The sequence below is a fragment of the Schistocerca piceifrons genome, chromosome 9, assembly GCF_021461385.2.
Source record: "Schistocerca piceifrons isolate TAMUIC-IGC-003096 chromosome 9, iqSchPice1.1, whole genome shotgun sequence".
NCBI classification, from domain to species: domain Eukaryota; kingdom Metazoa; phylum Arthropoda; class Insecta; order Orthoptera; family Acrididae; genus Schistocerca; species Schistocerca piceifrons.
The window spans coordinates 56,327,279-56,353,963 of record NC_060146.1 but is presented as its reverse complement, the minus strand read 5'-3'; the positions used below and the strand labels follow the sequence as shown (position 1 = coordinate 56,353,963).

The 26,685-nt window shown below is 40.3% G+C and overlaps 1 protein-coding gene across 1 annotated transcript in view; it reads left to right on the top strand.

Moving 5' to 3' along the window:
* Positions 1-26,685, top strand: part of LOC124716700 (pecanex-like protein 1) — a 296,058-nt gene that overhangs the window by 136,292 nt on the left and 133,081 nt on the right. Inside the window, exons 12-17 of the mRNA XM_047243242.1 lie at positions 377-505; positions 6,144-6,370; positions 14,298-14,452; positions 18,419-18,734; positions 21,639-21,956; positions 24,418-24,647. Of these exons, the coding sequence (XP_047099198.1) occupies positions 377-505; positions 6,144-6,370; positions 14,298-14,452; positions 18,419-18,734; positions 21,639-21,956; positions 24,418-24,647 (1,375 nt within the window). The remainder of the gene's footprint in view (positions 1-376; positions 506-6,143; positions 6,371-14,297; positions 14,453-18,418; positions 18,735-21,638; positions 21,957-24,417; positions 24,648-26,685) is intronic.

Here is a 26,685-nt window from a genome sequence, read left to right as displayed (position 1 = left end):
GAAATGATAAACCGCAGTCTTGGTAGACCACAATCTTGTCGTTGGTGTGTTGTGACTTGTGCTGATAAATGTATCACCTCCTTTCACAAGGGATAATGTGATCTTATCACAACAGCCAATATTCATATGTGGTTTTTGAATGAGAAAATCGCTGCATAATCTTCGTTCTGTACAGAAACTAGGTTGTGTTACTCATATCTACCTTGTGTGGTTGTGCTGAAATGCTAATGATTTGTGTATCCTAGCATGTAATGCACTTTTTACCATCTTTGTTGTGTTACAGTTTGAAAGGCCTGGACTGTATACAGGTGTGCCTTTCGTCACTAGTGGCCTATTCTGTATTAGTCTTTATTTATATTTGTTGCCCTTTTTCCAGCTGCAGAAACAGCAGATGAGCAGCCACACAGTGCCGTGCCTCTGGTCGTTCGGGAGGCACACATAACTACGACGAGCGACAACTTTGACAGCTGGAGGCGCCTGAGAAAAGCGGCGAGGGACCACGAGCGTAAGTCACCCTTCTAATTGTGTAGTGTATTACAAAATTACTGTGTTATACCGTTTCACTGGCTGAACAGAAAAGTAATTTAGACAAAATTATTTTACTTGGTAAAGGAGGAATCACTTTGTTGTTGTTGTTAGTAGTGATGGCAGTGCTCTTTTTTTTCCAAAAGTGCAGTTGTTGTCTGCTGAGAGCTATGAAATAATTTTTAAATAACTGTTCTCAACACCATCAAAATAAGATATCATTATATCCTCATTTATTTTTATTGTCCAACTCAATAGCGATCAGTTTTTGTATAGCAAACTTCATAGTTATAATCTGACAGATCAGTAAAAAACCGCGTGGAGTTCAGACGAACAAAATTTAAAAAGTGGCAACATTATGTTGTCCAAACTCAGTAACTCTACAGTACTGTGGCAGCTTGGTGCAGGCTAAGCCTGTACATAGTGCTGACTTTACACGATTGAAGCTCAGGAGTGACTCGCTACGGCATTGTCCATGGAGTCCATTTAATATAGCTCAAGTACAAAATTATTGCATTTTAAACTTAATATAAAAAAGAGAGACGATAGTTGATATGTATGTTGTCGTTGTTGTGGTCTTCAGTCCTGAGACTGGTTTGATGCAGCTCTCCATGCTACTCTATCCTGTGCAAGCTTCTTCCTCTCCCAGTACCAACTGCAACCTACATCCTTCTGTATCTGTTTGGTGTGTTCATCTCTTGGTCTCCCTCTATGATTTTTACACTCCACGCTGCCCTCCAATACCAAATTGGTGATCCTTTGATGCCTCAGAAGATGTCCTACCAACCAATCCCTTCTTCTAGTCAAGTTGTGCCACAAACTCCTCTTCTCCCCAATCCTATTCGATACATCCTCATTAGTTATATGATCTACCCATCTTACTTTCAGAAAAGACTTCCTGACACTTAAATCTATACTCGATGTTAACAAATTTCTCTTCTTCAGAAATGCTTTCCTTGCCATTGCCAGTCTACATTTTATATCCTCTCTACTTCGACCATCATCAGTTATTTTGTTCACCAAATAGCAAAACTCCTTTACTACTTTAAGTGTCTCATTTCCTAATCTAATTCCCTCAGCATCACCTGACTTAATTTGACTACATTCCGTTATCCTCGTTTTGCTTTTGTTGATGTTCATCCTATACCCTCCTTTCAAGACACTGTCCATTCCGTTCAGATGCTCTTCCAAGTCCTTTGCTGTCTCTGACAGAATTACAATGTCATCGGCGAACCTCAAAGGTTTTATTTCTTCTCCATGGATTTTAATACCTACTCCGAATTTTTCTTTTGATTCCTTCACTGCTTGCTCAATATAGAGATTGAATCACATCGGGGAGAGGCTACAACCCTGTCTCACTCCCTTCCCAACCACTGCTTCCCTTTCATGTCCCTTGACTCTAATAACTGCCATCTGGTTACTGTACAAATTGCAAATAGCTTTTCGATCCCTGTATTTTACCCCTGCCACCTTCAGAATTTGAAAGAGAGTATTCCAGTCAACATTGTAAAAAGCTTTCTCTAATTCTACAGATGCTAGAAACGTAGGTTTGCTTTTCCTTAATCTAGCTTCTAAGATAAGTCGTAGGGTCAGTATTGCCTCAAGTGTTCCGATATTTCTACGGAATCCAAACTGATCTTCCCCAAGGTCTTCTTCTACTAGTTTTTCCATTCGTCTGTAAAGAATTCGCGTTAGTATTTTGCAACTGTGACTTATTAAACTGATAGTTCGGTAATTTTCACATCTGTCAACACCTGCTTTCTTTGGGATTGGAATTATTATATTCTTCTAGAAGTCTGAGGGTATTTCGCCTGTCTCATACATCTTGCTCACCAGATGGTAGAGTTTTGTCAGGACTGGCTCTCCCAAGGCTGTCAGTAGTTCTAATGGAATGTTGTCTACTCCCGGGGCCTTGTTTCGACTCAGGTCTGTCAGTGCTCTGTCAAACTCTTCACGCAGTATCATATCTCTCATTTCATCTTCATCTACATCCTCTTCCATTTCCATAATATTGTCCTCAAGTACATTGCCCTTGTATAGACCCTCTGTATACTCCTTCCACCTTTCTGCTTTCCCTTCTTTGCTTGGAACTGGGTTGCCATCTGAGCTCTTGATATTCATACAAGTGGTTCTCTTTTCTCCAATTGTCTCTTTAATTTTCCTGTAGGCAGCATCTATCTTACCCCTAGTGAGATAATCCTCAATATCCTTACATTTGTCCTCTAGCCATCCCTGCTTAGCCATTTTGCACTTCCTGTCGATCTCATTTTTGAGACGTTTGTATTCCTTTTTGCCTGCTTCATTTACTGCATTTTTATATTTTCTCCTTTCATCAATTAAATTCAATATTTCTTCTGTTACTCAAGGATTTCTATTAGCCCTTTTCTTTTTACCTACTTGATCCTCTGCTGCCTTCACTACTTCATCCCTCAAAGCTACCCATTCTTCTTCTACTTTATTTCTTTCCCCCATTCTTGTCAATTGTTCCCTTATGCTCTCCCTGAAACTCTGTACAACCTCTGGTTTCGTCAGTTTATCCAGGTTCCATCTCCTTAAATTCCTACCTTTTTGTAGTTTCTTCAATTTTAATCATAACCAACAGATTGTGGTCAGAGTCCACATCTGCCCCTGGGAATGTCTTACAGTGTAAAACCTGGTTCTGAAGAGTGCAATAATTTTGTACGGATATAACTTTGTAACTACTTACTTTTCAGTAGTGAAATGAAATTAAGGCTTGCAAATGAGATATGTCAACTATAAAACAAATATTTGTAAATGAATATCGTTTTCAAGTGCACATGCTTTATGGGAACCTTAAATTTTCAGTATACATTCTAAGACAAAAAAAGGCACACCACAAAGGTGTTGTGCAAATTGGTCACAAATTGATATTCGTACACGTAATGACGGAAAATGCAAAATTGTACACTTTGGCGGCCAGTCGACAAATGTCTGACCCTGCAGCGCAGCTGCACTGTGCAGCTGGTGAGGACGGTGAATGAGGGCACGTCGATACCGGGGAATAAAGTCTCTACGAATTTAATTCCGTGTACTCAGTCGGACAGCAACTGCCACACGAACAGTAGACGCAGATGTCGGTGTTTCAGAGAGAACGTGTAGTTGGGCTCGAAGAAGCAAGTTGGAGTAATAGACGAATTGCTCGACATTTCGATAGGAGTGATGCCACTATTCGGTGATGTCAGCAGGAAGCAATAGCTGAACACAGCATCGAGAAGGAAGCGGTCGACCTAGTGAATGTAAGGACCGAGCCATTGTCACAAAGACACTCGGACTATCGTCAATTTGACATGTAGCTGGTGCTTCATTGACCACAAACACCATTAATAAGTGGCTCACAGAAAGGGGTCTGAACCCGTGGCACACCGTTTGCCACCTATCATTCATTGAGCTCTGTACATTGAGAAGACCGTTTGCAATGGTGTCAAGCACATTTGTCCCAGAATCTCATCGAGCGGAGTAGAATTGTCTTCAGTGACGAGTCTCGCTTTGAATCGAGCGCCCGTGACCAGTGAAGGTGTATCTCAGCAGCAGTGGGATATCGACCTGACTTTCACCTTCCATGTGGCCCAACAACAAGGAGTGTTGGTCTGGGGTGCCATTTCATTTCATAGCAGGACCCCTTTGATTGTCATCCACAGCACCCTTACAGCTCAGTGATATGTCGACGATATTCCCCTTCCCGTTCTGTTGCCCTTCATGGCAAGCCAACCTGGGCTTAAATTTCAGGAATATAATGCACACACACACACACACACACACATCCACACACACAGTGAGAGTTTCTGCTTCTTCTCTTTTGTACTTCCCAAACCCTGCCTCCCCAGTTGACAACATTTGGAGCATTATGGACAGGGCTCTCCAACCAGCTCAGGATTTTGATGACCTTATGTGCCATTGGACAGAATGTGGCACGATATCCCCCAGTAGGACATCCGACAGCTTTATCAATTGATGCCGAGCTGAATAACTGCATATTTAAGGGCCGGAGGTGGACTGACTCCTATCTGACTTTCTCAATTTGTGAAGTGCTTTCTCTTGAATAAATAATCTAATTTTTTTGAAATTGTAATCAGTTGTTTGTCTGTGCATGTACATCACATTTGCCAGTTTCCATCCCATTTGGATAATTCCATTGTGGTGTGTGTTTTTTATCCCTCAGAGTGTATATTTAAATATGATGTTTAGACCTGAAATATTTATTCTGTTAGCAGCAGCCGGTAAACTGTACACTTTGTAATAAGGTTTTGAAAAATTCATCTTGGATTAGAATTTATATTTTTCATACATGCCTAACGTATGTATATGGAAAAAAATAGCAGAAAAGGGGAAAATGATATTTATGTTAGGAATTCTATTTTATTATATTGCTATTTTTTGACTTGACAATCAAGCAGTGAATGCCAGACTGCCCTTTCACAGTTATTGCCACAAATAAGAGAGATCAGTTTTAGACCTAAGCAAATTTTTTCGTTCCCGGATACAATGTTAAATCTGCGCGGGATGAAAGTTCGCACGAGAGACAGATGTGGCTGTGCCAATCACAAGTTTAGTTTCCTGGTTAGAAAAATTTCACTATACTGAAAGAATTCTATTACATATAGGAATGAAATTGTAATAGTGTGAAGATTTGGTGTGAAGGATTGCAGAGACATATCCACAACTTGGTAAAATTAATTGGAGGACTGCTGTTTACTCACGGCTTCATTGTGAGCACATCTTTTTCTCAGTGCTGCTAAAACTAAAAAAATTTAGTTAGAAAAATGTGCAGCTCTCTACAAAGTTGAGGGCTACTAGTGTCAAACAAAAGACTTTTGATGTAACATTTTAGGGCCATTTCATTGTCTGGAGGAAATTGTAGCTCATTGAATGAATGGGAAAGTAGGAAAACAAAAGCTGTTAGTGAATAAATAGATCTGCTCGATTGTGTTATAGTGACTCTTTATGTGATCCAGTGATAATTATTTTGGTTTGTTGCGTTTCTCCAAATAAATCTGGGTGGCGATTTTCCTATTGTAAGGCGTCATGGCTATGTAGAATTTTATACATAATAATGCTTGTGCTATTTGACTTTTGCTATGTATTTCCTTTTGGACACTATGGCAATTTTGGTTCTGAAGCCATCTTCAAGCGATTTATTTCCATCCTTCAAGCAGTATCATCATTCCAGGTGAATTCTGCAGTGGTTCATTTTTATGGGTCACCATAGACACGCTGTTCATTATTAAGTTTTGTATGTGTATTGTTTTTGTTTTTTTAACATTTGATGGTTCAAGATTTAGATATTTATATTTTTTTGCCAATCAAAGTTTCTTTAATTGTAAAGAGGTGTTCAACAGTCGAGTAGTATAGATGCGAGGATCCAGTGGAATAAAAGTTAAACATAAAATCCTCATTAAATCAACCACCTTTGACTTATTGATGTACAAAATGTCACTTGCTGCATACGGTCTTCATAAGCTCCTCGTGTATCTTCTCAGATTGTACATGTGGTTATAATGTAACGTGTATCTGTTCTTGCCTGTTTTTAAATTTCTAAGTCCATCAACAGTATGCATTAGTTCGATTTGGTCGCGTTTCACTGTTGGCAATATTTGCAGGTGCATCAGCCGAAAGAGAGAGCCCGGATGAGAAAATAAATGGCAGTTCCTACAGAGTGAAGTGTTCTGACGGAGCTCCTCCTCCTCTGCAGCGGAAGGACTCGGGCGAAGTGGGTGCTGGGGATGCCAGTCGACCTGAGGTGCCCCGAGCGCGGCGGACTTCCTCGCAGGGTTCCCAGCTGAGACTGATGCCACCACCTCACCGGTCTCGTGCAGGGGACGATGAGGTGAGCTCCACCTGAGTCATTGTTAGCTTATTGTGACAATGGCAAGTCCGTGGAATATAGATTATAATGAACAGAACTCTTTGAATAGATGAAGCACAGAGTTACGGACAAACACATAAGGAAGACTGATAAATATTGCTACCTGAAATCTTTATCAGTAGAAGCTGTTTCCTTGAAGTAGATGGTAGGACAAAGCATGTGACCAGGCAAATTTCTTCTTAACTTATGCTTGCTTATACTGTGTGTGTGTGTGTGTGTGTGTGTGTGTGTGTGTGTGTGTGTGTGCGTGCGTGTGTGTGTGTGCGTGCGTGCGCGCTTCTGTGTACACATGAGTGTCAGAGAAAGAAAATGACCAGATTCAGATTCTAGCTTACATAATCACTTCCTTCATATGTAATAGTATAAAGAAACTCTTTATAAAAGAATGATTTTACATACACAGATTTCTCTGTGAACTGTACTGATGAAATGTGATAAAGTGTAATTACTGCAAGCTGAAAGCTATCTCTGACTTCTTTGCTACTATTTATATAAGTAATACAAGCTTTGCGTTACACATTTGACTGTTTATTAATTATTGTTTTAATGTGGAATAGTAATTATATCATCCTTTTATAATTTTGCGGAATGAACATTTGTTGCTGCTGTTGCTATGGATGCAAAGAGAAATACGTAAAAAGAGAAAAAGTTTATGTTCTATAATTTCTTCAATATATTGTGCTGTTTTGGTTGCGTGTTGAATAAATGTTATAATAAATATTATAAATCATGTTGTTATATGTGCAAAATATGTAGGATTATTGAGCAAAGTCTGCAGCAGGCATTTATAATTGTGAATTCTACATAGGCATTCACACACATAAAAGGCAATGAAAATCCATAGCTTGATATTGATGAAACTTAGAGGAGAGTTTGGGAGTCAGACTTTCTCTTTACCTCGTAATACATTTCTGATAGCTCAAATCAGTATTATTTATGATGTTTTGTTGTTTTAAACTGGAATATGAGGTCTGTTCAAAAAATTTTGGAACATTCGTAATTTTGTGCCAGTGGTGTGTTGGAGCAAAATGCAGTTGACATCCCTACGTATGCCTGTATTTAATGTATAACTGCTGGAAGTTCATTGTTGTATGTATTTCAGTTATTGTTCAGTGCTGTATTGAGTAGAACATTGTGTCACACAGTTTGGAAATTTGGAGATGGCAGGGTTATAGGAGCTGCAGGCTCGAGAAAACCTTTACAGAGACACATCAAATGATACCGGAAGCCTACGATGAAGAGTGCTTAAGCTGTACTCAGTGTTACAAATGGTTGACGTGGTTTTAAAATGGCCAGACGGAAGTTAAAGATGACCCTCGTTCAGGATGTCTTTCAACATCTACTGATGACACTCGTGCCAGGAACATCAATGAAATTGTGTGTGCCAATCAAAGATTGACTGTCAGAGAGATTTCAGAAGAATGTAACATCTCAGTTGGATCGTTTCATAAAATCCTGACACAGCATCTTAGAATGCATTGTGTTGCCACCAGGTTTGTTCCACGGCTCATGAGGCAAGGTGGGAAATACCTTCACTTCACAATCTGTAAAGATCTTTTGGATTGTGCAAATGAGGACAAGATGTTCTTTAAGAAACTCACAAGTGGTGATGAGACCTGGGTCTACAGTTATGATATTGAGACCAAGGTCCTTTCTTCACAATAGGTTGGGAAAGGTTCTCAAAGACAAAAAAAGTTTCTCAGGTAAGGTCAGATGTCAAATACATGCTGATCATTTTCATTGACTTTGAAGGATTAGTTCATCATGAATTCGTGCCACGGGGACAAACTGTTAATCGATGCTACCGTCAGGATGTCTTGTGATGCCTATGAGAAAACGTGTGAAGGAAATGGCCTGAAATGTGGTGAGACAATTCATGGCTATAGCATCGTGTAATGCACCCGCATATTATCCCTGTTGGTGCATGACTATTGTACAAAAAATGAAATCAGTGTTTTGCCTCATCCTCCGTACTCTCCAGACCGGTGCCGTGTAGACTTATTTTTATTTCCAAAGTTAAAAATCCAGTTGAAAGGACTAAGATTTGCAATGATAGGCAAGATAGAAGAAAATTCACAGACAACGCCTCGTATGATCCAGCAAAAAGCATACAAAGACTGCTTCTGGAAGTGGAAATGACATTGGGGGCAATTTATCATTTGTGGAGGAGGGCATTTTGAAGGAGACCATGCACAATAAATAAAAAGCAAGCATTTAAAAAAAAAGTGCACAAAGTTTCGGAATTCTTTGAACAGACCCTACATAGTTGCCATATGATATTCTGTAACATTAGTAAACAGTTTTGTGTTTAATTCAAAAGCAAAATGTTTGTGGAATATGTAACTCTTGTCTGAAAGCATTTTGGCAATAGAGAAGAAAAACTGTTGTGTGAGAGAAAAACTGTGTGTGTGTGTGTGTGTGTGTGTGTGTGTGTGTGTCCACGTGTTGAGGGAGAAAGAGGGTGGGAGGGAGGGAGAGGGAAGGTGGGAGGAGGGAAGCAGGTGCGAAGGGATACAGTGAAATCCTGCTTTTACACTTTTCACGGGACTTCCAAAAAATTGTGTAAAACGTGGGAAAATGTAAAATGTTGGAAATAATGTTTTAAGCTATAAAATTTACATACAGGAGGCACCCTTGCACTTCACGTATGATATACGTACATAACAGGCGTGAAAAGGCTTGTCAGGAACTAATTTATTATGTAATGAAGGTTTATTATCTAACTAAAACCACTGCCGTAACTGGAACTAATAACTGTCTGGGAAGTAGGAATGTCATAATCGATGTTTTTGAAAGCTGTAATTTGTTATGTAAATAAAGAAATACTGCACTAGTTAACGTATTTTTTCGAGCTTAGCATGAAGCGTTTCGAAATTTTTGTTCTCGTTGTCAAGTGCAAATATGTAAATAAGTATTTTGTATGGTGTTTGAATATGTGTTATTTTGCATCTCTTGCACTGTAGTCGTCTTTTTGCGGTTATCAGGTACTGGGGGTTATCAGGTACTGGGCCTCGTTAGTTGTGTAGAAAACCACACACACACACACACACACACACACACACACACACACACACACAAACTATCACTTACATTGTTTGTTTGTGTAACATCACAAAAAATACATATGTAAATACTGCACTTGACAACGAGAATAAATTCTCAAAACATGTTTTGCTCAGCATGAATAAATTACGTAACTGGTGCTGTGTTTAAACTAAAAACATTTGAGCAATGCAAAGTGAATGATGGTGTCAACTAGTGCTTCAAGTGGCCATACGCCGAAACACGCTAAATATGGTTCGACAGAGGTGTCACGATGATCACAACAATCGCGAAACTGCTTCTGTGCAGTAGAGACAGTTTGGAAACGGTTGTGATTGGTCACAATATCTTCATTTGAACAAACCTAGTTACTCCCATCAGCCACCAAACCAGATAGAGCTTGGCAGTGGCGGGAGATATGGCACAAATTGCTCCAACTTCTACATGTTTACTGGTTAAAATCTGCTGAGTAGAGTGCCCTGGTGTCAAGAAACTTAACCACATAATATTTGTAAACACTACTGGACGGCCAGCATCATTTTTTCTTCACAAACATTTTTTCGTAATGCATTAATTACGGGAAAATTATAAATAAGTTATGCAAAACATGTGCAAATTAACATTGTGGGCATAGGAAATTTGATGGGACTGATAAAAAATGTCATAAATGGTGGGAAAACGTCAATTCCGGGAACGTAAAAGCGGGGTTATGATGTAGTTTGTTGTTACAGGCCACAATTCAGTATTTAGTCACGAGATTAATAGCTGCAGCACCTCAGGTACTGATAAACTTTCAGGAAAAATACAGTTAATTTTATGGTTATCAGTTTGTTGATATTGTGATTTTTAAATGTGTTGTAATTTAGAATGTAAAATCTCACAGTCACGTTGTAGAGAAAGATGAGGAAGAGAGAAACTAAAAGGAGAGCAAGAGGTGCTTATGTTCCACAGCTGCCAACTAACTACCTCTGCGGCGAGTGTGAAGCAATAACACTGTTCATTTGTCCCTTTTATCACCCAGATGCTGGTTTAAAATAGTTTTTAGGCCAGTTTAGATTTGAATCCAGAGTCAGCTGGATAGGTGAGTTGGCTACATAAAGTCACCTAAAAATATTGGGGAAGTAAGATGATTAAGGGCAACTAAGTACATTTGCCTGTAACTTCAATTCAGTTTCAGCTATATGCATTTTCCATTAAATTCCTGGAAACTGACTGTTACTACCGTGCGTGAGATAATCGAGATATAGGACCTATGGGTTGCAAAAATAAGGACCTTTAGTTGATTGTTAAGCCAGTAATGTCTCACACTGCTAATGTTAGTCTGGCCAGTAGTTTCTAACCATTTTCCCAGTTTGAAGTATCTATCCCTTAGCAGAGCCCTACATATTTTGAAAAGTTTCTTTTATGTTAGAAGGACTGCAGTTTTTACACCAAATGCTTAACAGAGACTTAATTGCTTTGTTTGACAGAGAAACATGCTACTCTAGTTGTACCGGATAGATCAAGCCATTGTGCGACTTGACTAATGCTCAACTCAACCTATTAAGAATCATATTACCCATCTTATTACATACTACTGAGGCTGAATAAAATAAAAAAGGTGCCATCAAACGCTTTCAGTATGTTGTATTGCCCTTTTCTTCTGATGCTGTTATATTGGTTTATGACACAACAGAAGATAATGAAGGTGTTAAACAAAATTTTACAAGGGACAACTGTCTTCAGTGTGTTAGTTAACCTGTTGAGATCTTGATTGTAGGGCTAGACTTACTTGTAACATAACTCAATGTCTTAGGTTAGATCACAAGATGATAATTTGATTGTTAGCTGGAAGCCAATGAGTGTGAATGCAAAATAAAGGTTGTGATGTATAGCCTGATGTGTTTGTTTGCAGCACATGTAAAATTTTTCATTATAAGAACATAAACTGCAAGGTGAAATCAAAAAGCTTATATTGTACAATTGACAACTCTCTGACAGGTCTTTTGGTGCACATTGTGTATGAATATTAAACATAAACTATGAGATGTGCAATTTAACTATTACCGATTCTCTCTCTCTCTCTCTCTCTCTCTCTCTCTCTCTCTCTCTCTCTCTGTGTGTGTGTGTGTGTGTGTGTGTGTGTGTGTGTGTGTGTGTGTGTCTTTTTAATATTTGGGGTACATCGGCTTTGTAGTAGATTTATTCAACTATTTGGTTGTTCACTTGTTACCTGTTCTGTAATGTTGTAGGACCAGCACGTAAAAAATCTGCTAAATAAATGCATATAAAAACAAAATAATGGAGTGGGTGGTTTAGCTGTGAATGTCAACAAATTCCAATTTTAATGGCTGTATGTTACTATCAAGCCATTTTGCAGTGTCATCAAAGCAAACACTTACTAGAAGACAAGGAGTGCAGACTCATGGATGGACAGGTTCACAACTGTTACTAGCTTAAGCCTGGTAAAAAGAGGGCGGCAGTACTCTTTAAGACCAGCCTTGCATAATATATGGACAACTTTTTTTTTTGGACTTTTAAAATGTTGCTGATATGAGGTGTCCACACCTGAGAAGGCCAGATGAGATGTGTGACTGAAGGAACCCAAAATACGCCATATGGAGATAATTATTACTGGCCATCTCTCTGTTTCCATATGAGGTAGGACACTGGTGAGATCTTCGTTCTCTCTCATTCTTCTCGTGTGTCCATATCAACCCAGTCTTGGGTTGTATTTATCTAGTCTAATCTTAGTCCTTAGTCCTCAAGAACTTCATTCTGCTGGCCTTTTCTCTGCTTTTATAACTCTTCTACTTGTCCATATTTCTGTGGTATAAGTCAAAATGGGTACCTAGTACAGAATGTGTGACACAGATGTTTATAAAGTCTTCAAAGGAGATTGCTTACAAATAACTCGTGTGACCAGTTCTAGAATATTGCTCAAGTGTGTGAAACCCATACCAAATATACTAACACGGGATATTAAAGGTATACAGAGAAGAGCAGCACAAATGGTCACAGGTTTGTTTGGTCCATAGTAGTGTGTCACCGATGTTGAAAGAACTGAACTGGCAGATTCTTGAAGATAAATGTGAACTCTCCCAAGAAAGTCTACTAACAGAGTTCTAAGAATGGGCTTTAAATGGTGACCCTAGGAATATACTAGAACCCCTACATATCATCCACATAAGGATTGTGGAGATGAGATTAGAAAGATTACAGCATGCATGGAGGGATTCAAACAACCAGTCATCCTACGCTCCATATGTGAATGAAACAGGAAGAAACCCTAATAAGTGGTACAATGGAACGTGCCTTTTGCAGAGTATAGATGTACCGTATTTACTCGAATCTAAGGCTCGCTTTTTTTCGGGTTTAGAATTGAGTGCAAAGGAAGCGGACGTTCTGAAAAGTGTTGGTAGGTGCCACCACAACTAACTTCTGCCGTCGAATATATGAGCGCTATACAGGCATGCTTTGCAGGCACAAAGATAAATACTGGCACCAAAACCTCTGCGTCAGAAAATAACTTAAAAGAAAAGGTAGAAGAATGTAAACATAATGCCATATATTCTTTCGTGTTTGCTGCTATCTCATTTAAATCCTGTCTGCCTAATAAACTACGAAACTAGAGTTAGACAACAGCAAACACTGAAGAATATAGATATCATGTCATGTTTATATTTGTATTATTCTTATGCTGAATAGTGATAGTCAGAAATGAAGCACGGCAACTGACTAGATTTTTAAATCTAAGATGACTCTAATTTCTGTGCAGAATGTAATGTACTAAAGAGGCGTCTGCAAAGATTTTCAAACGGAGAAAAATTTTCACTAAACTCTCGTTCAGAACATCTTCTATCATACGCAGTATATTATTTGGTTCTTGTTGATCATTATCAAAGAAAGCAGCAGTGTAAGTAACAACAAATAGCAGTCTCTTGCCTTTGTTTCGTTTATGAGACAATTCCTCTCCTTTTTTTTTTATTGTAAGCGGCAGTAGCGTGCACAAAAGCGAGCCATACCGCGAGCGGCTACAGGCTGTAAACACTCATTATCAGAATGCGACAGACAATGCGTGACACAGTACAATAATGCAATTTCAGCTTAGAGTGACGTAAACACCTATAACATAGAGAAAAGCACTTATCAGATCAAAGCACAATAAGCAATCGATTCAAATCAGACGAAGCACGTGAAAAAGGAAGGGTACCCATATAAATACGGACGGAGCACCTGATACATATCAGTGGCTACTTTGTAAATCTTAATTGTTAATCTTACGACTCGAACCAAACTACTGTAGGTGTATCTTCATCCATTTGACCTAAATTGTGTCTCATGTTACAATGCACCAACTTTGTTTCGATTTGGAGGTGCGGTCTAAGACTTTTCTCTCGTCTTGAATTTCGAGTCTCAAATTCCAGGTGCGGCTTAGATTCGGGAAAATTATTTTTCCTTGATTTCGAGTCTCATTTTTCAGGTGCGGCTTAGATTCGAGTGCGGCTTAGATTCGAGTAAATACGGTAAATGTAGACGTAATGAATGGTTTAAAGTGTTCTTTAATACAATCTACATTAAGTTATAATATCTACTTCTAATTCTTCATGTTTGAATGTAATGTTTAAATTGGCTCACTGTTCCTGTTGCATTCTGTACCTTCCCACTTCTTTTATATTATAATTTTGACTTTTGACCACTGCTGAAGATGCTGGATAGACAGGAGCCTGATTTGCTGATACTTTGTTCATGGCACTAATATTATCAGCTTCTTTGAATGATAGTATATTTTAGAGGCAAATGTTAGCCATTAGTTTTCCCATTGTTGTGGATCTCGTATCAGTGGCTGGTGACAATTTTTCTTCAGGTGCTGACACCAGTCCCATGGGTTGCCGCTTTCCTCGCTGCTCGCCGTGAAATAATGGGCGATTTGGAAAGCTTGGGTTTCAGTGCCAACACACCGAGCGGACCTCCTGTTCGGTCACGCCACCGACGCATCAGGCGGGGAAATCGAGCTCACAGGTGCCTGACAGTGCTTTTAAATTGAAGAAAGTTACACAGGCCAATTGAGCCAAACTGTGTGTTTTCGTATGTTAGCTGTCGAGTATCTCGTTTACGCATATATGACTATAGATTCCTGTAGCCACTCCCATCTTCTCCTACATTCACAAGGAACGTTTCATTCATGGAAGGGCCACCAGGCTTGTGGTACACATTTTCAGTTCAGCTCTGTAATTCACTTGTGTAAACTATTTTGGTATTTAGTGTGCTGAAACCTAATATGATAACAGAAAAGCTGTAGCTCACACACTTGTTTTACAATGAACACTCAGACATTTAAACATACATGTTTTTAGAAATTTTAATTTTATGCATTTCATATGCCATTTCAGTTTATAATTTAATTAATATACAGGGTGTTCCAGAAACTTTGCAGCCGACTTTTAGGGTAGGTAGGGCACATCGTAAGGATCGAGAGTTGCATAACAGCCCATAGCTGCAACATCATCATACGCCACTAGGTGGTGCTGTACCAGAGAGTACTGGAAGGAACATGAGGATTTCCTCATTTGAGCGATCAAGCATGCGAGGAGCGTGGAATTGTATATAATGGAGAGCTTGGAGACGTGCACTTAATTTATGGAATAGCTGAATGAAGTTGTTGAGCGGCTGCGTACATTTTCAGTATGCTCTCCAGACAGACATCAGCCATACTACAGTTTGTTTGCAAGTCTTCATTGAAATTCGGACAAATACGAGTCATTACGAAATGCTGTATCTAATGAGGGAGGCCACAGTCGGTACATTTGGTGGTGGGAAAGAAAGTGTGTTAGGTGCTGCTGAGAGTAATCTGAGCATCAGCATATGAGCTGTTGCCTTGGACGTAGGAATGTCTTGTAGCAGTGTCCAGTGTGTTTTGAACACAGAGTTGTTACATGCCTTTCATCTCCAGAGGGTGCTGTTATTGCACCCTGGTAACAATCCTTGAGTGCATTTTGCACATTCGTTTCTGTAACAAAATATGCAGTTGTCAGCTTACGTGTTGTTCTCTGATGATGCCATAGTTACTAATTAATGACACTGTATTTAATCTCCACAGTGAGCATTTGTGGGCACGAGAAAACCCACACGGTGTGCAGTGTCATATGTCACAACATCGTTACACAGTTAATTTGTAAGTGAGTTTGGTCGGCGACTGCTTAGTCGGGCTGCACCATTTGTGATTGCTCTTGACAGCCCCGAAATGAGAGGAAGATTTGTCTATCATTCAAGGAGGTCATTACTGAGTTCTTAGGTAACAAAAAGGACCCACACTATATATTTCTGTTTCAGCTGTCATGATGGGAAACTTCAATACTTTAAGTTGTTTGATGAGCCTTAACGTACACTTTTTTGACAGTCACCTGCGTTGTTTTTGGTAATGGGAAGTCGGTATTAGAACCACTAGAATACCCATCTTAAAATACTGCTCAAATGTGTGGGACCCTTAACAGATAAGAATAATGGGTTATATTGAACGTGTACAAATAAGAGCCACAAAAATGTTTTGTTAAAATTAGATGAGAACATGAATTGGCAGACGCTGGAACGTAAAAGTTTGTTATCCTGTGATAGCGTACTTAACAAAGTTTTCAGAACCCATATGAAGTGAAGAATTTACTACAACCCTCTATGTATTGCTCCCAGAGGGACCACGAAGACACAATTACACTAATTATGGCATGCATAGAGGCAAATAAGGAGTCACCCTCTCTGATCTCCTTAAGTGAGTAGAACAGGAAGAAACTCTTAACATGTGGTACAATGATAAGTACCCTCTGCTGTACACTTCATAGACTATTTTTGTGTTTGTAGATGTAAATGTGACGGGAGATTGCTGTTGGTCACTTCACAGAGACGCATAACAGGCATCAGAGAAAAAAATAGTGTTAAAAGCTTTAAGGAGAAAAGAAATTTAAACCAATGGATGTACAATTCTTACACAAAAGAAAAATCCAGTATGGAATAATGATAATATTGTGAAAAGAATAGACTGCTACTCACCATATAGAGGAGACGTTGAATCACTGAGAGGCACAACAAAGAGACTGCTAAACATGCAAGCTTTCAGCCAAAAGGTCTTCTTCTAAATAGACAACACACACACACACACACACACACACACACAAGCACATCCCACACACACATGACCACTGTCTCTGGGTACTGAGGCTGCCCTGTGAGCAAGTGCGAATAATGGAAGAAGCAGTCTGGGTGGTGGGGATGACGAGGAGGCTGGGTCGGGGAGGGGAATGGGTAGCAGGGTAGATGTGGGGGAGGGTGGGTGAAGTGCTGCTTTTGGGAGCATGCAGGGAGTGATGACGACAGGCTAGGGCAGCTAAGTGCTGTCGGGATTGGGGGGGGGGGGGGGTGGAAGTTGGAGAGGAGAGAAATGAATGGGGAAAAAAGACAGTGGGTGTACTGGTGGAATACAAAGCTGTGAAGTTCTGGAGTGGGGGCAGAGAAGGGGATAGCTGGGTGAGAATGTTTTTGACTGGAGAGGGATTACGGAAATTGCAGGGAGAGTTCCCACATGCACAATAGAGTAAAACTGCAGTTGGTTGGAAGGATCCACATTATGCAGGCCGTGAAGCAGTCATTGATACGAAAAACGTTGTTTGGGCAGCATGCTCAGCAACTGGATGGCGCAGCTGTCTCGGCCACGGTTTATCGGTGCCCATTCATATGGACAGACAGCTTGTTGGTTGTCTTGCCCATGTAGAATACAGCACGGTAGTTGCAGCTTAACTTGTAGATCATATGACTGACTTCACAGGTACCTCTGCCTTTGATGGAATAGATGTTGCTTGTAACTGGAATGGAGTAAGTGGTGGTGGTGGTGGTGGTGGTGGTGGTATGGGTATGGGATAGGTCTTGAATCTAGCTCTATTACAGAGATATTGGCCACAAGGCAAGGATTTGGGAGATGGGGTGGATTAGGAATGGACAAGGATATTGTGTAGATTTGGTGAGTGGCGGAATATCACTGTGGGAGGGGTGGGAAGGATAGTGGTAGGATATTCCACATTTCAGGGCACAACTAGTGGTAGTTAGCATTTTAATACAGAAATGGAAAATCCTGGGTTGAATACAAATATGGAATACAAATATTGAAAGTAGTAAAGACAGCAGCTCACAGTATGGAAGAAGCATTTAGGAGTTGATAGGAGTTAAACTAGCGTAAAGTGGAAGCGTATGAGTTTGAATACTGGGCTACAAGATTCAAACGTTTATTTATGCTGATATCAATTTTGCAGTGTTTCTTTTGTGCTGTGTACGGAAATTGAACAGCTATATTTATTTTTCTATGTTAGCTGCTTCGTAATGGTAGCTTTGCTGTGTGTCAATTTTCTATTTGCTTTATGTAGGAAAATTATGTATTTTAACTTTTAATTTGAAGTGGTGTGGTGTACTAAACTCGAACTAATTTCTATGCACTCTAATGCATTACCCAGTAACCTGTGCAAGTACAAGTGAACAGGCTACGATAGGCGTGTACAGGGTAAACATATCTGCAACATTAGTGTCAGAGATCAGGGTCCAAGTATGTATACACTATTCACTTCTGCTTTGACAAGTTACCGTATAATGCATTAAAATGTACAGAAATTGAATTGAGTTTGTAATTTATTTTCTTAGTATTTTACTACTGCTTTTGTTTCATAGCCTTTAAGTAGATCATCCGATGGTGACTTCATAAGAATTAAAAACTACTGGTAGTTACATTACCAGTGGTATGACACAAGGTTGAAGAATAAAATTAAACAATTTTGCTTCAGAATGTGTTTGTTACACTGTCTGCTAAGCACATTTAAGATCGTGGCTTTCTGCAGTGTAAAAAGTCAGTTTCAGAAGTTGCCAAGAGGTTGTGTGGATAATGGCTAGGCAACTGGGATCACTCCAGATGCAGTCGATATTTTTTCACGGGATCGACGACTGTCGTCGCAGGTCGAGACCCGGAGTCGTGCGCGATCCACCACTCGCGACCTCGTCCACGCCTGTGGCCACTTCCCCGCCGGGCGGGAATAACAGTTCCTGTCCGCCGTCGACTTACACCCCCATGGAGGCGCTGGCGTCGGCCATTTCGGGGGGAGCCGGCACGCACATCGCGACTTCACACGACGACACGACGGAAGGTGCGGTCCACTGCTTTCGCGACGAGCACGGAAACTGGATGTCGTACACGTTTCACGAGCGCGGGGCCGGCACGGCAAACCACGGCGTGATGCCCATAGCTGTGGCAGCGGCAGCTGCGGCGGCAGAAGTCGGGGAGGAGAGCCCCAGCAACTCGTCGACTGTGTCGGCGACGTCGGGCGGCGGCAGCGGCGGGCGGGTGAAGGCAGGAGTTGCCGCCCCCCTGCTGCCGTACCATGGTCATGGGCTGTACATACTGGAGACAGTGAGTAATAGTGGTAGAATGTAGTACACTAACTTACAGTTTTGTGTCCTGTCCAATTTGTCGCCTTGGATTTTAGGGAGAGGATTTTAATGTGCTGCTGGGTGATTGGCTCACCCAGGTTTTAGGTAAGAGGTCCGCCAGTCACGATTACCTACTTGTTTCACTTTGATTTCTGTTCTCTTTTCCTTGTGTTTCCTTTCCTTTTTTAGTGTGTTTCTTCTCCTCTTGTTTTGCCTGTGTATGTGAGGATTTGGAACTGCATCAGGTCTGTGTCTTTTAGCCATTCTCCTTGTTCGCTGTCCGTCTTCGTCCCTTCACCGCATGTGTTCCTGTTTCTATGCGTTTGGGTACTGATGACCATGCTGTTTAGTGCCTGAAAACCTCAAACCACACACACACACACACACACACACACACACACACACACACACACACACACACACACAAACAAACTGTCCAATGTGCCTACAAGTCATGATGTGCCACTCGCAGCTGCGCAAGGTGGCGTAAGGACAGTGGCTTTCTAAAGATCCAAAGTGACAGGAACTGGAGACAAGTGTCATGTCTTGTCAATGACAACTGGTTTTGAATCTAACACAAATTGTACCTATAATTGAATTCAGATCCGTCTCAACTGGTTTCTGACTGAATATTGTGAAGAGGACTTCATGCAATGAATATTTTGAGTCTGGTGCTTCACAAAAGGCCATTTACTTACAACAACATAGGGAGCTGCATGTCTTCAGTGGGCTGAACAAGAAAGAAGTTGGACATTAGCTGACTGGAGACATGTAGTGCGGTCTGAGGAGTAGTGATTTTGCCTCTTTCCACACAGCGCAAGGTGTCAAGTGCACTGAAGACTCGAGGGCAGAATGTACCTTGGAAATGGTGAAAATATGAAATTTCTTTTTACTGGTGATTATGAAGTATGTATTTTCCAAATATGAAAGTATTTTATAACAAATCCTTACTTAAAGGTCCTAAATGTCAGTTTAAATGACAGCTTGCAGAGTGAGACGCTCCCACTTTTTCCACTGTGACTTGTCTTCTCTGAATTCATAAGTATAGGGACATTTTTTCCTGTTGCTTTGCACTTTCACCTATTAGTGACCCTGTATGTTGCTTTGCATTCAGTTGTTTCCTACAGTAATAATGTAGCTCTTTTTTTTTTTAAATAGATGATAGTGAATGTAATGAAAACAATATTAGGTTTGTGTATGGTGTGGGTACGATTGGAAAGATGTTACCAGCAGGGAAAACTTCATATGTCATTATGAACTCACCAGGCTGTATTACAAAATTTCAGAAATCAGACAATGGAAAATCCAGGATGGAATGTAACAGTATTATGAAAAGGAAAGTTGCTGCTCAGCATTAGCGGCGATACTGAGTCACAGAACATGCACGCGCACGCAAATACAAACGCAACACTCACACATGACCGCAGTCTCATTCAGTTGCATGAGACTGCAGAGTCGTGTGTGTGTGTGTGTGTGTGTGTGTGTGTGTGTCTATTGTTGACAAAAGGCCTTAACGCCCAAAAGCTTAATTTGTGACAGTCTTTTTGTTGTGCCTATCTGCGATTCAGCGTTTCCACTATGTGGTGACTAGCAACTTTCCTTTTCATAAAATTTCAGAAATACAATTATTTTTGCAAATCAGTGGAGGAAACTGTGGATTTAAATGACAGCGTATAGCAGCCCGTATTAAAGACACTGTAAGGGTGATAAAACTTTAAACTCAATTTCCCATAACTTTTGTTCTTTCTAGCTAATGTACCTTTTCTCTGAAACCATTAATCCCAGAGTGCTGAAATTCTAACAGTCAGTTGTCTTAGTACACATGCATGAAGCAACATTTTTTTTTAGATTTCTGGCTCTATTATAAAGGAACCTGTGACCTTATATAATTTTAATAATTTGCCTGACAAATGGGTGATTGCTAAAACTTTTTTTAGAATCACAGTTTTAATACAATAGTCTAAAAATGTCAGTTTGTTAGCAAATACCGTAAATGAACGTGAAAAAAATTTCAGTGTTCTACTATTAACACTTTTGAAAAAAATACATTGAAGGCAGTCCATTTAACATGGTGGAGATAGAAGGTACCTCCTCCTCCTCCTCTTAACTTGCAGGTTGTGTAGGGTGCAGTACAGGCCAGAGAGGGGTCTGTGATATTATGAGGATGAATTTTGTACAGTAACTTCAGCCCACTAATTCAGCTTACTGTGAATATGAACCAGAATGTTTATTTCATCTTTGTCAGTGACCTGGGCTTGATCTTTCTTATGCCTCTTCATGATGAATAATCAGTTGATGCTTCAGTCTTCTTAGGTGTCAATACCCTTGTTGACACAGTTACACACACACACACATTCTTGGCTTAATGAAAACTAGGAATCCCGTTGCACCTCAACTTACCCTTTGAATCACCCTGTCGTAATCCCATGGAAAATGTCTGGAATGGTGAAACATAGAAATCAATGCCTAAGAAATTCAGTGTTTGCAGTACCTAACTATCAAGGAATGACTTCAGTGGGCTTTGGTGTACCAAAAGGAACTTCTGGATTCTCTTCCTCACTGATTTGAGATGATGATTATTAAGCTAGGCAGTGTTACATGATATTAATATAATGTCTGGAGGTGCCAAATTTTTTTGACCATTGTGCTTGCGTGTGTGTGTGTGTGTGTGTGTGTGTGTGTGTGTGTGTGTGTGTGTGTGTGTGTTCTAGGAACAGTTTGTTCTATTTCAAACAAACTGTTGACACAGGTGATGCCTCCCTCGCAGCGGTCGCCGTTCCACATCCTTCTGGAGCCTGGGGGCAACACATGTCGCCTGGTGCGGAGGTCTCCGCCCCCGCCTCACCGCAGCACCGGGAGCTCCGCTGGGCAGCAAGCGGGGATCGGAGCCGGAGCTGCACACCAGGCTGCCTCCAGCGAGACGGACACGGAGATGACACTGACACGTGCCGCTGCCGCGACGGGGCGCTTCAGGCTGGCCGACGTTACTGCCGGCCTCACCTCGGAGGACATCAGGCGCCCGCGCAGATACTACAAGCTCAAGCTTTTTCGCTGCCTAAATATCAAGGTAAGTGTTCAGTTACTGTAGTGTGGGATATTTAATTCTTTGGGGCTGATTCTTTGCAAGTGGACTTCCTGAGAGGTAACCACTGATAAAATAATGGGTGCAGTTTCTCAAGATTTTGCATTTCTTCGTGTGTGTGTGTGTGTTCTGATGATTCCAGCATGACTGGGGATTCTTAGTAGAGATCATAGTTAAACTACTGTTCACTAGATAGTTTGGGCATACTGGAAAATATTTTCATATTTGCATCTATGAGGGTCTTCATAATGACACATTCCAACCATTTTGCACTTAATTGTGTCAACATTCAATGAATATTGCAAAAACATAGACTACTACAAATGAGAGTGCATGAAAACTACTAGAGAAAAATTAATAGCATCTCGTGCATCCTTAAGAAGGCCTGTGTGTAAAACCTAAGCAGTTGTTTGTACATAAAGAGCTGTTAAAAAATCGTAGGTTATTTAGTTCATATGTAAAGTCCAGTTGACCTGCCCAAAACTTCCAGTCACACTCTCGTCGATCAGTTGAAACTGAAGACAGCACACAGAAAGCAGAAATATGAAATTCCAGGTTTAAAAATGTATTCATGCAAGAGGATACTACAGTACTAATGTTTGACTATCACACAGACACACAAATGAGACTTACTGAAATTAGCAACCCTGAATTAAAGAAAAAAATAAAGACTGCACTAAATCAATCAAGGCAACAGGCCCTGATGGTACATTTGATTTTACATTGAATACAGTAAGTAATTTGCTCCTGTCACAGTTCATATATCAACAGTTGCTTGTGCAGTCAACAGTTCCATGTGACTGGAAATGACTTCTGTTCTTACATAATTACAGAGCTATGCCAGTTGACATCTGTCAGTTGTAGCAGTCTAGAACATATTTCAAGTGTAGACAGTATGATGATTTTGAAGTATCAATATGGATTCAGGAAAGACTACAAACACAGATTCCTTTCCTTATACATGATATCTTGCAAACAGTATATGTTGGTGAGCAGGTAGATTGCTAGACATCGCATTCAACGCTGTACCAAATTCTCATATACTAACCAAAATACAATCATATTTTCACAAATGTGTCATTAGCTTGATGAATATTTGAATAATAGAAACAAGTATGCTGTCCTTGGTGACAAACGTTCAGCAAAAATGAGAGCAACATGGGATGTGTTCCAATAAGGAGTAATAGACATGGGCAGAAGGTGTACACTGTTATGTCAACATACACAGTTTGATATAGTAACACAGACAATGTGCAGAAGTTACTTCATTGTGATGTCATACACAAAAGTAATTGGATACATTTGCATATACATATTTCTCAAAAGTTTACATTAGAATGAAGAACTTTTTTATAACTGAAGCTGCGACTTCAAAAGTACATTGAAAATGTAGTAAATGCTGTTGAAAAGACAGACCTTAAATTTTTTCCTTTCATTTCACTGTTTCAATTTTGCCAAGAATAGCCACTAACATGAAAACTGAAACATTTACCTGCTTTAAGAGAAAGTGACGGCAGTGTTTACTGCAGTATTCGTGACACTACACATTGACTCTAATGGAGTTAAACACAAGTATTTTTTCCCTTCTGCATGCACATTCTTATGCCTTTAAACTTTCATTGCTTTGTCAGTGATGAACATTGATGATGTCACACTTGTTTAATATTGTTCTTTATTTATTTTCAACAGTGTTTCAAGTATCAAAAGACTAAATAAAAAAGCAAACGTGTGCTCTGCTAAGTATTGTAAACATAAAAAGATCAAATTGATTTTGATTTTCTATGACAAATCAACACATGGCCTAATTGAGAGTGACAGTTTTTCACTTGATGTATAACTGTAACATGGCACTTGCCCAGATTTGTAAGGTTACATGCTAAAGGACTTCATAGCATCAAGTCTAACTGCTGCCTCCCAGGCAGGAATAGTACATAAAGGATTCTTCACTCTAAAGTGGATTGTGTGCTGCTTTGAAAATTGATGGCAGATTAAAAGTCTGTGCCAAATTGAAACTAAAACCCAGATCTTGCCTTTAATTGGTAATGGTCCGATTGGATGAACTATCCCAACACGACTCACAACTGGCCCTCACAGCTTTAATTCTGCCAGTACCTCGCTCTTGCATTCTAATCTCCACAGAGATTCTAAATATCTTATTAGGATGTGGCTAAGTCATTTCTCTGAAATATCCTCTCCTGCAGGAGTGCTAGTCCAGTCACATGTCCGGGAGAATTTCTGTGAAGTTTGGAAGACAAGAGAGTGGTGTTGGCAGAAATAAAGCAGTGAGGGTAATTCGTGCTTAGATAGCTAACTAAGTACGTGCATTGATTGAAAAATCTTAGAGTCTGGGTTCAAGTTCCACTCTGGAACACACTTTTAATTTGCCAGGGAGCCTGAGGTACAGCACGAGTTTCTTGCCCCTAACATTTGTGTGTACATTTTGCAGGTCCGCTTTGACCGTCTTGCGTTGGTGGCGCTACTGGACCGGAACTTGACGCTTGCTGAGGCGACGCTGTCTTTCTGCCTGGCAGTCGCTGTGGCCGCCCTGGGTGCACGCGTCCTGCAGCTCGGCTTCTACAGGGACATTTTCGCATTTGTCTTCTGCTTTGTAGTTGCTGGGTGCCAATATTCTTTGTTGAAAAGTGTCCAGCCAGATGCAGCATCACCAACACATGGGTTGGTTATTATTTTAACCTGTGTTTTGTTTATCATACTTTGACATGTACGAGGGGGGTCGAAAAGTTTCTAGTCTGACCAATATGGAATGACAGAAATTTTATAATACCAATTTATTTTTCAATATAATACCCATGTACACCAATACACTTGCAGCATGATGAGATAACTTCTGCAAACCATTCAAGTAAAAGTTCTTCTATTTTGAGTCCAACCGAGCGTTCACAGCATCAATAACTGCTTTATCATTGTCCTTTGAGGTATTTTTTTAGGTTTGGGAAAAAGAAAAAAGTATGATAGAGCGAAATCTGGAGAATATGGCAGATGACGTAACAATTAAAACCCGCAGTCATGCAGAGTTTCCGGTGTTGCGAGGGCTTTGTGTGCTGGTGTGCTGACCCGATGCAAAAGAACTCTGTACCTTTCTTTCTTTCTCTCTCCTCTCAAATGGTGCGGGAGGGTGCAGTTGTATGATGCATCGATAGTTGCACCCCTTTGCAAGTAATCCACCATAATTACCCCTTCTGCATCCCAGAAGACCGATGCCACCACCTTACCGGCTGATTTTTGCACCCGGAACTATTTGAGGGTAGATGCTGAAGGATGTTTCCATTGTTGTGACTCAATTTGTCTCAGGATAAAAGTGGTGAACCCACGTTTTGTCCATTGTCACACACCTTGCAAGAAACCGTCTTCATCTGCTTCAATTTGGTGGACGATTTCTTCACATCACTGTACATGTTCCTTTCTCTGATCTGCATTCAAGTCTTTCAGGGCCCACTGAGTTGATACTTCCCGCATTCCCAAAAAAACCATGACAGCATCATGAGCATGTCCATGGGAGATTCCAAATGTAGTTTTAATGTTGTTTGATGATCCTGCAAAATCACATAGTGAATTGCAATCACTGTTTTATCAGTGGTTATAGTGACAGGCCTTCCGCTGCTTGGTGCATCTTCCACACTCGTTCTTCCACGTTTGAAGTTGGACACCCAGTTTTTCACTGATGTATCAGATGCAGCACTGTCGTTAAATTTATTCCGCATGTCCTCCACAATTTCCATGGGCATCATTTCCTTCAAATGAAGATATTCAATCACAGCACTTTTCTTGATTCTCTCAATATTCGCCATTTTGCTTACACTACAGCATACAACACATCCTAGGGGCAAAAGTAACGAAGCAGGAGCCGCAAAATTTGACTTGCATACCCACAAAGGGTCACCATAACAGTAGGTGGTCATGTTTGTGCGAGACATTACAATAACTGTCTCAGGCTAGGAACTTTTCAACCGCCCCCCCCCCCCCCCCCCTCCCCTCCTGCGCGCCCACACACACACACACACACACACACACACACACACACACACACACACACACAAAATCATTGAACTATCAGCACTGATCTGTATTAAGTGACATTGTTGCTATTGGAGACATTAACACGGCAGTTTGATAGGCGTTTAAACAAGAATTAGGACATTGCTAGCTTTCTGATAAATCCTTCTTCTACCCTGTCCGCAGGAGAAGGTTTCATATGAAAACTGACAACATTCTGGCATTGTTTACATGCCCGTCAGTTGCCCAGCACCTCAACAGTTCACTGAGTTGTTACCTTTACTCCTTAAATTACGTATTGAAAGTGTAATTTGTTTAAACTTAGTTGTGGCCGTAGGTCACTGAGTCTTGAATGTTTCTTTTAACTCTTTATAAGAAAGCTGTATTAATGTTATTGGTTTCAGAATATAATTTCTTGAGGTCAGCTGCACTGCTACTGTGTCCTATATGAGCACTTTCCATTTATCTTAGAACTCCTTATGTAAGTGAAGGAACAAAGTGCTGCAGTGGTCAAAACATAAGATTTGTGTTTAAGAATAGTGTTGTTTAAAACCTAATGTACCTCTTCTGGTGTTGATTTACTATACTTTCCCCCTATATATTTTGGTAAATGGTTTTTTTTAAGAAGAAAAAAAAAAAAACAAGGCACACTTCACTTCTTCTTTCCTGTTCACACGAGGCCGAACATCAACACATCACT